Source organism: Eschscholzia californica, unplaced genomic scaffold (assembly GCF_041429995.1).
Source record: "Eschscholzia californica isolate CP2 unplaced genomic scaffold, dmEscCali1.0.p SCAF_6, whole genome shotgun sequence".
Classification (NCBI taxonomy): domain Eukaryota; kingdom Viridiplantae; phylum Streptophyta; class Magnoliopsida; order Ranunculales; family Papaveraceae; genus Eschscholzia; species Eschscholzia californica.
Genome location: NW_028238483.1, coordinates 32,775,277 through 32,789,488, shown reverse-complemented (window position 1 = coordinate 32,789,488; position 14,212 = coordinate 32,775,277). Strand labels below are relative to the sequence as shown.

Below are 14,212 nucleotides of genomic sequence, written 5' to 3'. Positions count from 1 at the left end.
ATAAATTGGTAGGTAACATGACATACTCAGTATTGGCTAGATTACAGTTGAGAGACTTTACATTTTATGGTCTTCTTTTTTTTCCAATTAAAAACCTTACCTAGAAGTTACAACTACATTTTTATTCTAGCTTCTCTGCCATTTCCATCCAGTTTATTTAAGTTCTCAAGATAATATTATATATTCAAGCATATCTATAGCACTTTCTAAGTAAAGATTATTACTATACATGTAGAGAGCAAAACTCATGCAAAGGAAAACTTACAAAAATATAGTTTGTTAAGGTTGCAAATTGATCATAAGTCATTTACCTTCTCTTTTTCACCTCTTCCGCGATGTGCCTGCAAAATATACAGTTTTCAGTCAGTCTATACATAACATTTTTATTTTGCAAGAATTAGCTAAAACGGCATAGGTACATATCAAAATACAAATACATCATACATGTATGTGATGGCAACCCATAAAATGCTATTTCCAGTTCTAGGTTCCTGCTGTAGATTTTCATTAACTAGTTCGATCGGACTCTCCACGAATTTAAAGCACAAATTAATCTAGGAAAAAGAGTGTGCTGTAGAATTTATCCGAACCACTATCTAGATAGTATCAGGCTTTTAAATCACGAGGTGACGAGTCATGCATTAATCATTGTTTCTCGCCCATACTTCAGTTCTTTTTTCACCTTCCTAGTGAATCACTGGTCACATTCGTGAAAACACCACAGACCTGAATTGATATATTTGTTACAAACTTTCATATAGAAGGAAATGAAAACTGAAATGTAAAAACTTTAAAAAAAAAAAAAAATTAAGGACATAAGTCACATACTTGGCCTAGACTGGCCTACCCACTTAGGTGAAAGCCTAAAAAGTAAATGTATAAACAGTAATAATAAATGAACAACACGACAACCACATCACGCCGTGGTGTCCAAAATATTAGTGGTTTTAAAGGGATACCTAGTCACCTACCAGTGCTACCACACGAAAATATAAACTAAGGTTACATATAAAAAATCAAATGTTTGCATCACATGAAAACGAGTCTCGTCATAACTGTTCCTTTTTGGTGAACGTTAGCAGTTGTATTTATTTCATTCCTTTATGACGCGAAGTGTTAAAAGATCAGACCTTTTTGGAGTTTGGGGCTTACTACTGAGAAAGAAAAAAGTTCAATATTTCCATGTCCAATCATCTCCAGTATTCCTAGAAATAAGTTACAATCTGAGCCTCTATCAGGTCAAAACAATCTAGTTAGTCTTAGGTTAAATTAGATTCATGCAAGAAACGGGATATCAAATTGAGTTAGTAGTAACAGCCACTAACAACTTGGAAAAATGCTACCACAAAATAGATAACCCCGTCGTAAAATATTCAATAAGCAGCAATTCAAAAGATCCACATAAACACCAAATGAGTTAAAGGTTTTTTACATAAGAGAAGTGATAACTACTGTATATTACTATTTCTACAAAGGCGACCGAGAAGATCTAAAATGGTTGGTTCTTCCAATTACATACTTCTCTTTTTTAATCCAAAAAATGAATACTATACACAATCCATAAATCAAGAAAGTAACTTGTATCAGCACAACCACAAAAGTGTGTAGCACGAATTAGCAAGGTGTTTGCGTTCTATAACCTGGAAACCTTGGTTCCATAAAGAGAACACAAAAATGGACTCTAACAAAAATGAGTTATTTGGTCGAACAAATAATCCGCACACCTCAGAATGTCATACAACAGGATCCAAAATAAATCGCTTGACAGGCTCCATAATTATGAGGTTAAGTTATGTTTACTGTTTCACTTTAAATTTGACTTGCAACAAACAAATGCATAAAAAACAGATCACGCTTTTTGATTTTTGTCCATCTCCTCGTGTTAATACAGGCAACAATTTTACATGAACATTGATCCAACAATGTTTATTTCCCTCTAGATAAACATGAAATATCACCATTTCTATAGTGGAGCTAAAAAACAATGTTGATTGTATGAGAAATGTTTTGGTTTGCGACATCGGTAGAAAGATCAGGTCACAAATTGGAAAAAAAAAATTATTACATTGATATATACATGAAAGATGACCATTTCTTTATGCTGATGGGGAGCACCTCATAAGGCTAATATAGAGCCTTATAAAAGACGCTGTATCACCTTGGACAGCTGTGGCTATTAAACAGAAAAATTTGTTTCAGAATACTGCACGTCTGCACCTAGTTTAACAAACTATCACTGTCAGGCTTCAAACATAGGTTACTTCAGCAAAATCATTCTGTAAGGGAAGTCAATTTGCATGAAATCTACTCTCCACAAACCACTTTGCCGAGAAATGCAAAGCATTGTTTTCAAATAGAATATCCTGAGTCTCTTGTGACTTTTAAGTTATGTCTGACTTTTATATGTGATTTATTAAAAATTACAAGCGCATAAATCTTATGTTCAATTTAAATATGACATCACTCCAAAAGAAGATGGTTTTGAATGATACAACAGAAAAGGGAATATTGCCTTCAAAACATGCAGCATCTAAGTTTAACTGCTCTTGACTTCACATTAATATGGTACTGCAGATCATCTAGTCATTTTTTGTGCACCACTATGATGAAAACAATAAACTCCAAGGGTAATATCTAATGACCAATTATAGTAAGTACATCAGGTATCATGTTAGAGTAGAGTCTATGAGATGATTATGCACGAAATAGGAACAGAGATTATATCTAAATCAGGAGACGGAATTGACTACTACCAATATTTAAAGGATTGTGTACAGAGCAACTAAAGAAATGCAACACATTCTTAGATCACAGGATTTATTTATTTATTGTTGGCATTTTCTGAATGCTAACTTCAGAAATAAAAACTGAATTACTTCAAACTGATGCAAACACTAAAATGCAAAACGATACACAAAAAATTGGTATTTAAAAATTAAAATCTCTAATTACCTGAAGCTTCCTGACAAACTCTTTGTCCCTGTAAAATCCAGAAGAATTGCTTACGGATTCTTTAACATTGCTCAACCTCTGAGTGACTTCTGCCTGTGAAGAGCACAAGCAAATAAGCGTGATTCTAACAATCTCCTATAGTTTTTTTAGATGTAGTGTTTGTGGTTAAAACCGAAACATTTGTCACATGCATGCTTGCTCACAGTTCACCATTGAAAAGATAAAGGAACAAGCGAACACTTGAAACAAAACTTCATGAAACTCCCTTCCAATACCAACAGGCGCTTATATCTAGTATCATGTCAATTATATTAATTTCTACTATACAAAACTTCTAATCCTTCTATAAGTAAATATAAGAGTGTATTAAGTGGTTATAGTTTAAACACTAGGAAGTTGTCTACTTGTTTTTTCCGAAAGATGTGTTTGAGTTCATCGTTTTCAGTCATGAAGTGGGTCATTAAAGCAAATGAGGCCAAACACATATTGAAGGGGGTATAATGCATCTGTGGAAGGCTCAGACTCATTAAGCATTCTCATCTGAAATGAGAGCAACTACAGTGGCTACAGTCGCTACACTTGTCAACCAATATAACCCAACAATTCCTGCACTTGCGCTGAAAAGCAAAAACACACAAGGTCGGTTATGAAATCCAAACACCATCAACTCCAGTGTGATCTATATTGGCAGATATTTGATGGAGTCGCATCTTACATGCAAAAGATCCAGAATCTGTTTAACAAGCCATGCAATTTCTAACTCCTTCATCCAGAACCTGAAGTGAAAACCATTACCAGAGTATGACTTAATCACTTAGAAACTTATAGTAACTGCCAGAGCTAGGATAGGTACAAGTGGGCAAACAGAAAGTTAATAGTTTATGTTGAAACTGAACAGAAATTGAGTAACTTTATTGAACAAAACTCTGGCTTATAAATACGCCAACTACAACTTGACTCTGAAAAACAGTAACCCACGTCTACACGTCCTAAAATATAGTTACTTGGGAGAGACTAAATCAAACTACATCATCTTAATCCCTAAAGACCGGGACTTATTAACAGAAACACTTAAAAACGATCAAATAATAAATCTAATATGTTTCAATATTTCCTCCCTATTGCATCAAGCGATCAGTTTACTCCCAGGCACGTTGCCCAATCCAAGCAAGTTTCTGAATTTTCCAAAGTCATCAAACTTCAATGGCTTCGTCATAATATCAGCTACTTGATTCTTAGAGCTGCAATAAACTAACTCCACCTCACCATCTATGCAAATGTTACGAAGAACGTAAAAGCTGGCATCCATGTGCTTGCACCTTCGACGCATGACAGGATTTTTTTTACAACTTTATGAAAGAACTGTTATCCCAAAAAATCATTGTGGACTTACCCTGACTGCAGCCAAGTCTTTCGAGCACTCTTCGCGTCCATATGCATTTACAAGCCGAGATAAACTCTGCCTCTATAGTAGATAAAGCAACCACATGAGGCTTGGTTCAACATCAACCGAGCTTTCCAACCAAAACGTGAAAAATCAATAACCTACGATTGAAATGTTCCCAAAAGGTTAGTGTAGAACTAACGAAGAAGTTGTTAACCAACGAAACAATAAGATTGGAAGGGCCCGACTTACCTCGATTTTGTCAAATGGCTCAAGTTGATAAATTCTTAATACCCACCTATTACCACGATGGGGCATACCAATCCCATCCAGTCCAACCTATACAGAAAACAATCACATATTGGCACCAAGGAATTTGAGCAAGCAGAAGACAGAAAATTTATACCATTGGAGCAAAATGAAGTATAGGGTAGAGAAACCTGTGATTTTTTCCCTTTTAAAACCCTAATTCATTCTTATAAGACCTAGGTAAATTGTACATCTTATTTCAACAACAAAAAAAAGGTAAATTCCATATCCTTTGCTTAATACAACCATTGGAGATTATGCAGGATATGGACTAGGTCTTCAATAGAATCAACAAATATAAGTAATAATAATAATAATAATCTTGCATACCCACTTGAATACCAAAAAATATTCCTAACTTCATTAAAGTTACTAATTACGCAGATTAAAGGTCTAGGGCAAAACCTGGTAAAGTACATAAAATGGCTAAACTCATCTTCTTCCATAAGCTTGATGATGAACTTCCGCACACCGTTATTGCATTCACAATCTGAGTCGATCGCGTCTGATTCTTTCCCCGAAAAGAAACTCGCCGGACGCCCGTAACCATCGAAAACTTAACCAGGTTATGATTTTGCCCTAGTTTCCTGTAGCAGATCAGCACCGTAATCATCAACTGACGAGAGAGAACAATAAGAGGGAAGAATGAAACCTCGATTAAATGGGAGTAATTAACGATTACTTGTAGGTTTAGAATCAGACGTCCATTAGAACAAGTCGACGGTTGAAAGTTCTTGAAGTTATTTGTGCTTTTTACCTACGAAACTCCCGGATGTACGTGATCAAGCTATAGAGAAGTTTGTTTGACTGGATTTGGCCTATAGAACAAACAAAATGGCGCCAAATATTTAGCGATTGACGCGGGAAAAGGATACCCCACCAAAAACTGGACTGTTGACGAGTCTAGGCCTTCTGGACCCTAATTTGAAATTGCCAACAACTTTTTATTTTATGCTCAACAAAAAAACAACTTTTTATCTTATTTTATTTACTCTTTGAGAATTTCAGTTTCTCTTTTTTTCTTTTTGTTCAAATACAGAGTTTCAGTTCAGAGTGTGAAAATAAAAATTTATCATTTGTTGATATGCGTCAATAGAGTAAAAGTATGAATAAATATGTGTTAGGCACGACTGCTATAGACAATTGAAACTAGTGGGACAAATCGTTTTTTGTTCACAAATCGGTTTGAACCCACCAAACTGGAGGCGTTAATAGAATTTCATGGTCCAAATGAATTGCCTCGAGCAAAGGGGCGAGGGATGCGTTTCTGACACTCACGTGAAGCAACTGCCCTGGTAGGTAAGCGCATCTACTCCTCATTGCAGAAGTCTCAGGTTCGATTTCATGGAAGTGCATGCAAATCCTAGATATTGGAGTTGGGTATCAATAAATTAGTTTCGTTGGGCCATTAGTTTCGTTGGAGTTTAGGCCATTAGTTTCGTTGGCCTTCAGTATATTAGTTTTGTTGAGATTTAAATCGTTAGTAATTCGACACTTATCGTACTCATCGCATCGTATTGCCTCTGTAATGACTATCGAAGTCGGTCACGTGGAGCGCCCATAGCACTTCCCTTGCACAAACTTCACCTCGAAACGTCCTAGTAGATTGAGTTTTTAAGGACAGTACCGAGTCAACTTTACCTTGAATTGTTCGATAATTAAATAAGATCCCTCCGTTAAATTAAAGAAATGCTAAGTGTGCAAAGGATTTATGACAAAATTTTTTATTACGATCTATTAACACAACCCTCCATCCGTTTGTAACAAATAATTCGATTAGGTCGGGTGCTTTTCTACCCACAATACTTGACCATATAAACATAAAAAAAGATATTAATTGAAAAGTTTCGACCAAATCTTTGAAGCAGCCATAACAAATAATCTTTCTTTCCAATCCCATTTATTTATGACAAATTATAGATAATTTGTTTTGTTTTCACATTGTGGTATTTATATTATAGCGCCACCAAACACATAAGTGTATATGTAGATATAGTCATCCTCAGAGGGTCTTGTTATTTTCTAGATGATAACGACCCATTCGCATACGTCTTATGCGGTTGTGAAATCGACCTTTAGTTAAGGATTTTTGAGTTTAAGGTCCAAAAATAGGGGGGGTAATTAGTCATATATCCACTCCTAAATCAATAAATAAAATAAAACCAAAATAAACCGAAAATGTAAAATAAGTCCAAAAATTCACTATTTGGTGGGCCCCATGCATCAATCCTTTAATTTTCTCTCAGATTTGCCTTTCATAAATATTTTTTAACCATTGGTAAACCAAAGGTTTATAATGGTTGAGTTAATACAATTATTCTTTCTATAAATTTTATGAAAGAATATTTATGGTGGATATTTAATGTTAATCTTTATTTCTAAAACTTATATTTTTCTAAAGTAACCTACCAAATCAATGGATATTTACCTAAAACTAGTTTCTCTCTCCCAAACACGAGTTTCTCTTTCTGTAACTATATGTTCTTTGAATTCAAGAAAATATATTATTTCCAAAACTGATATTTGTCTAAATTAACCTACCAATTCAATGAATATTTACCTAAAACGAGATGCTCTCTCCCAAAAACGATTTTATCTCTCTGTTACTCTATGTTCTTTGAACTTCAAGAAAGTATGAATTTGTTTTTTATCTCTACCTCGATCCAATTAAACATCTACAAATTCTTTTGTGAGGTTAAAAAGCAAACTATTTTGCTAGCATCTTACTGATTCCACTAGCATATTTTACATTCTACTAGCATCTGATGAATGAATTTGATAAAGTAGTTTACAAAGCAAATACTATTTAGCTAGCATCTTATTGATTCTAATAGCAACTTTTACATTCTATTAGCACCGGTTGAATAAATTTGAATACAGTAGTTTAAAAAGCAAGAATATTTTGCTAGCATCTTATGAATTTGTTACAATAGGTTAACAAATACTTTTTAGTAATTAAAATATATTATGTGAAATTGTTTTTGTTACATTTTCAGTATTTTACTAGCATTTTCTTGATTCTGTTACCATCTGATATGAATTTGTTACAATAGGTTGATTCTAATAAAATTTTATGCTGGTAGAATCTTATCGAGTCTAACAACATTTTTAACATTTTATTTTAACGTTTGTTTTTTCTTACTCTTCACTACTGTAGATGATGAATGAAACCATCAATCGATTCTCTCTCTCTCCCACTCGATGCTTTCACCTTTTTTACTCAGTTTAATTTGGGCGTCGATGATGGATGAAATCAAAACCTAGTTCATATATTAGAAATTGACGATGCTCCCTCTCTCTCTTCGGTTTGCTTTTGTCTAATTCTAATAGAAATATAAAAGAAAGTATTCTGCTAAACGGTAAAGGTAACTATTTTTTCGGAAGGAAAGTTTGTTTTTGAGGAAATCATTTAACGAATCTCTAAATATTATGGTATATATTATTTTAGGTTATTTTTCTTAACTTAGGATAGGTTAGACAGTAAAAGAGAATGAGAGGATAGACATGTAATTTACTTTGAGTGGATTTATTTTCTATTTCAGATTATCTTTGGTCTCTAGACTCATTGATCATGCGATTTTGGACTTAAAACACATCCCCCGTTTAGTTAATTATATAACATATTCATTGTAACTCACAAAATCATTAAAGAAAACAAAGAGAAATTTGACTTTCATATTCATATTCATCTTCTAGTTGCATAGTTTGAAGGGAAAACTAAAACAAATAGTTTGTTGGTTTGGGTTGAGAAGAGAGAATAAAAAAACAAAAAATAGTAGAAAGCAAAAGCTTATTTTTCAATTGACCCTCTAAATCAGGATCAGTTACTCGTGCCGCCCTTTTAAGTTAAAAAAAATACACATACAAGTATATGACACATTTTTTATGTTTTTCATGTATCGATTCATTCGTCGAACTTAAACTTTTAAAATTATACAGTTATGTCTTTTTTTTCATCGTTTCTGTTTCTCTACATATATTCATCTCCTATCTTCATTTTCTTTGGTTTCTCTTTCTCTTTCCTGTGAAGACTTTTTTTTTTGTTGGAAGTTTTCCAGGAAGACTTAAAATCATTTTAAAAAATATGAAACTGAGAAAACCTTATATGGGATCTTCTCTCTCCCACTGTTTAGGAGGGTTAATTTTTTGAGATAATTCTATTTTGGCCCTTAAATATGACAGCTCACCAAAATGATCCCCCGAAGGCTGAAGACAACCAGATTCCATTTTCGCCCACCTTTTATTTATTTTCGCCAGTCAACTTTAATTTTTGACTTCTCTTTTTCTACCCCTCTCTTCGGCAGTCTTTCCCTCCCTATCATTTGTCACTTTCTTCTTATCAGTTATCGGTAGCCAGACACCGGACAGTGACAATCATAAACGTTTATTTTTTTTTATCCTTACTCCCCTCCCCGAACCACCCTACTTCTTCCCGGCAACCACCACAACTCCACCATCATCTATCTTTTTTCTCTCTCAATCCTTTCTCTCAAACAACTTTTCTCCATTTGTACCGAATAGAGAGGGAAAGGGAGAGAAATAACCTTTGAGCTCGATGATTTCAGAAACCTCAAACAAGGGTTCCATTTGATGTTTGATTCCTCGATCGAGTATTACATTCAAACCCTGGAATCAGAGTTCCACTATAAGTGTGGAGACCTCGATTGAGAGTTCTTCCTCTTTCTTTCTTCAGGACACTAGAGAGGAGAAAAAAATTGACAGAAGAAGAATATAAGAGACAAATAAAAAAAAAGATAGAGAAAAATAAAAAAAGGTATGAAGGGAAAGGGAGAAGAAATCGAAAGGAAATATGATGTTGCCTGATGGTGGTGCGGAATGAGGGAGGATGGAGAATAAGAGAAAAAAATAATAATGATGATCTCGGTCAGGAACCGGTCGACCAACGACGACGATCGAAACAAAATAGTGACAATGAATAAAAAAGAGAGTTTTGAAGCGAGTGTGTAAAAGACAAGGAGAAGTCGACAATTAAAGTTGACCGGCATAAAAATGAAAATGGAAGGAAAATGGAAGGTGGTCATGTTTAGGGGACCATTTTAGTGAGTTGGTCATCTTTAGAGGGTCAAAATGAAATTACCCAATGTATGATAAATGCGAAAGCGTATCTAGATCTATAAAAACCTTCATTCCATATGCTTCTTAAAGTTAAGACATTATCCTCTCAACCATCTCATCTCCGTATGCAACAAAATAAAAATAAAATTTAGATAAAAAAAACAACTAAAGCAAAAAAAAAAAAAAACAATATAAAAAATAGGATACATCTGGATTAAATTTCAATTTGACTCAAAAGAAGTTGAATCTCTTCATCGATGTTGCAGAGATTATAGAGTTAACTTCTTTGATATTGTTACAATTGGTGCAAACGAAAGAGAATAAATTATGGGCCAATTTATTACAAAATGAAAATTGAATACAACCACGTATTGTGATTTCAACTACAATTTTTCGGGAGGATCGGGTCCAAATGACGGTTCAACGCCGAAGAAATGCTTAGGGCAATAAATTATAAGGATTGGGTATTTTGTTGGGAATATGGGGTTCAGATGTCATTTTAATTCGAAAAAATAAATGTTAGAAAGAGTTAAAACTATAATTGTCCAACTAGACAAGAGAAGACCCTACATTACAAAAGATGGTTATCTGCGCAATTCTCGGAAGTTAAGGGATCATGCGGAAAGGAAGATATATTTTAGGGGGTGAATGAGGAAATATGGGGAAGTTAGTTGGGATGCTTACATGCACCCCTTCACGCAACCCACACCTCCCATCAACCACAGACCTTGACACTACCGTCCGAAACAGAAAACAACAACGACCCTAACCCCCCATCCAAACCCTCTAACGGAGATCACGGAACCGTCCTCTCACCTTCACTTGTCTTCTCTCTTTATCTCCCTACCCTTGGCCCCACACGCTACCTCCAAATATCAAAACTCATAAAGTTCTTCGAAATTGGCCCCACTATACGACAAGTCAACTTCCACGTGGATTATCCCACCTCCTCTTCCCACGTGTACTTTACGGACCTCTTTTGGATTTTTGTGAAAATTATAAGGGAAGTTCTATAAGCGCCTCATCTTAAATGCTACTGGCGCGCCTCTATGCAAGCAAAAATAGTGAAATATTTATGCCAAAAAGAGCGCCTATAGTAGTGACGTGGGACGCCTACACAACTCCTGTAACAGCGCTTTGGGGAAAGCTGAATAGTTTCCGGGATGTAAAATTTTAAAGGGAATATGTTGAATTTTAGAAATTTTCCGGAGAAATAAAAAAAAAACTCCACCTCACCTCACTCTCTCTCCACCTCACCTCTGTCTTCTCCGATTAGGTCGCCAACCGAAAAATTTTCCGGTCGGCGACCTAATCGGAGAAGACAGAGGTGAGGTGGAGAGAGAGAGAGAGCTGAGGTGTTGTCAAAGAAAATTGACCAATTTTTGACCAAGTCTTAACACCCCGGAAACTATTTAGCTTTCCCCAAAGCGATGGCCTAATTTTAATACTCAATCTAAAACTTTCCCTACTATAGACTATAGGTCCCATAAATCATGCTCAAATGAGACCCGTGACATGTTTATTTTTGGCTAAGAGCAGAATTTCTAAGTCTAAGATTGTTTTTTTTTTTTTTGATGAAAGAAGTCTAAGATTGTTATGTCGTCTTAAAATTAGGTGAAAGAAATATGAATAAAGTGATAGACTCACCATTGTACCCTACTCTTGAAATTTATTAAGAGTCGAAACCCTTGTAGATCACGGATCACCCAAAATTTGTAAAATTTTACGAGTACCATTAAGATTTTGATTTTAAGTCATTATTATCTAGTCTTGAAAATACTTGAGAAAAATAATTGGATCAAAATTTAAAACCAATCTTAAAGATTTTAAAGAGAAGTATTTGTTTTTCAAGGGAAAGCTATGGACTTTTATAGCCTTTAGACTCCATTCGTCATCGAATGGCTACAAATTACTAGCTCAAAAGATATGGACATGTTAGTGAAAAAGACAAGGTACATGATGATGGTACTATAAGGCGATGAAACGAATATTGATAGCTTTCACATTTCTATAATGGGAAGCTTTTTTTGGTTTAAGTATTTTAGTTTCAGAAATTTATTAATTACCAATAAAATTAGTAATCTAGTAAATATACCTTACAATTTTAAAATTTCCATTTTCATGTTTTAAATTGCGAGAAAAAAATGAAAGTAATTTCAATAAATGAAAATTGGGTGAATCAAGAAAGCAGCAGGAAAGCAGAAGCACGAAAAAGGGAACAAGAAACAGAGCATAATTTTTACTACCAAAAATGTCTAATCATATTTTGATTCACACAGACCCATAATTTGATATGTTCAGTCAAGAACTGAAAAAGTTTCAACTTTTGATACTGCAAATTCAACTTCTTCAAAACAAATCTCTGCAATTAATAACTGAACCTTTTCTTTACTTACCCAAGATTGCAGGACTCGAAGTTCAAAAATGGCTTCTTTTTTTTTTATTGATTCATCAAAAACACAAAAAAGGGTAGTTTTGATTAAGAGAAGTAGACCTCTATTGTTGCTTTCTTTACAGATTTACAGATAGGGCAAGAATCAAGGAAAGCTTCACATAACTTGCATGAACAGAGATGTCTGCAAGGAAGAAAAAGGAGACGCGATTCTCTAGATTTGCAGAGTTTGCATGAAAATTTCTCATCTTCTTCCTTGTTTGAATCTGGTTGGTCAGAGAAATCACAACATGAACCTGCATCTTCAACTATTGATGATGATAAACAAACAGCATTTTCTCTCACTTGTTCTAATGTGTTGCTTAGAGAGAGAATCATGGATTCATTTTCTTTAGCAACTCTTTGCCATGCTTGATTCTCCATTTCTGATCTTCTTAAACATTCTTCAAGTTGTAATTTCTTTCTTGTCATCTCTGTTAACTGTTCTTCTTTCTGATTCAGTAAACTCAATGCTTTTGATTCAAAACTGTTCAATAGGACTCCAAGTTGTTGCTTTCTTTGTTCATGCAGAGCTAGTCTCAATCTAGCGTACTGTTCAAAACACAAGAAAAAACAGAATCAGAAAATTTGTCAAAATCAAAGAAATGTATGAGAAATTGATTGAATTGTTAGAAGATAATTAAAACCCATTTATAATTTTTGATTCTGAACAAAACCCATATCTTAGATTTCTGTTTTTTTTGTTACCTGTATGTCAATAAATTGATCAGTATCATGTCTCTGTTTCTTCTCTAGCTGAGCTAATAACCCATCAGAAAATGCCATTGATGGTGAAATATGATTACTAGAATCAGTTGAAACTACTTGATTAACATCATAATCAAAATCCAAGTTGTGATTATTTTGAATTTTCTGTTGATTCATGTTTATCATCATTGGTTGTTGTTGTTGCTGTTGAAGATGAAGGTAAAGACTTTGATCAAACCCTTCCTGTGAGTTCCAAAAACCAAAACCACCACCACTCATATTCTCAGAATACTGCTGTGCTTGAACAGCCATCTTCAAATATTTCTCTCTTTCTAAAAAAACCCAAACTGATTGATGACAAAGAATCAGAACCAACTCTCCTTTTTAAGATCAGATAATAAGAAACACACACAAAACAGGGTTGATGATAAATTTGGTTAGATCAGAAAACTTGCATGAATGATCATATCATCTCCTTCTCCTTCTCCACCTCCTCCCAACTACAACGAAAGACTTGTTTTCTTGTTTCTAGAGAGAGAAAGTAAAACTTTTTAGAATAGAAACCAATAAAAGAAAGAAAGATATATATATTTATATGTAAACCCCAACTCCTTTGAAAACGAAACAATCCAAATTTAAAGATGATTATCTTTGGAAACGATGAACTGAATATAATATAATAATTTTATAAATGGTGGGTCAAGTTTCTGTCCTTTATTGATTTTTTCTAGAGAGAGAAAGTGGTGGAAAAGGATATATATATATAGAGAGAGAGAGATTGGCGTTGAGTAATTAATGGAGAGTTGGACTATTGGAAGCATGGAGGTACGTACATACACGCTGATTTTGTGACAAAACTATCGGTCAGAGATTTCAGAGCCGTTGTTGAAACAGCAATTCAATTCAATTTATTTATTATATCTGTCAATCTGTGATGCCCATCATAAAAGAATTTTAGAGAGAGAAAGTCATTATTTTCTATTTTTCTCTCTAAGAGATGTGAAATAGTCAGATTCTTTTATTTTTAGAAAGAGAAAGTTGGGTTTCAGTTTTGTTTGGTAATCGGGAAGATTTGGGGGTGTCAAATATTTTACCTTCTCTTTTGCCCATATAAACAAACGAAAATTGATCCAATTTCCTTTTTTTTTTAAAGTAAAGTTCTTAAAATATATTTGATACATTGGATTTGTACATATTAAAAAATACATGCATTTAGGAAAAGTTAAATTCTTAAGCAGTAATTGCCACGTGGGGTCCAAGTGTGACCCATCGTAATATTACGCATTGGACACGATATTGTTGAACTAGCGGATAATAACAACATAACAATCTACGAATAGTCCAGAATAAAA

The 14,212-nt window shown here is 34.1% G+C and overlaps 1 protein-coding gene and 1 long non-coding RNA gene across 2 annotated transcripts; both read right to left on the bottom strand.

Annotated features, from left to right (window-relative positions):
- Positions 1-188: 188 nt before the first annotated feature.
- On the bottom strand, positions 189-5,359 carry LOC147533728 (uncharacterized). Its single transcript, XR_015227166.1, has 6 exons — positions 5,051-5,359; positions 4,589-4,675; positions 4,346-4,497; positions 3,668-3,728; positions 2,953-3,045; positions 189-341 (listed from the first exon to the last, which is right to left on the bottom strand). It is a non-coding gene; the product is annotated as an uncharacterized LOC147533728 (long non-coding RNA).
- A 6,671-nt stretch (positions 5,360-12,030) lies between these two features.
- LOC147533727 (putative BOI-related E3 ubiquitin-protein ligase 3) lies at positions 12,031-13,877 on the bottom strand. The gene is made up of 2 exons (XM_086650588.1): positions 12,861-13,877; positions 12,031-12,704 (listed from the first exon to the last, which is right to left on the bottom strand). The coding sequence occupies exons 1-2, from the start codon at positions 13,170-13,172 to the stop codon at positions 12,201-12,203; spliced, it is 816 nt and encodes a 271-aa protein (XP_086506714.1). The 5' UTR covers positions 13,173-13,877; the 3' UTR covers positions 12,031-12,200.
- Positions 13,878-14,212: the final 335 nt, after the last annotated feature.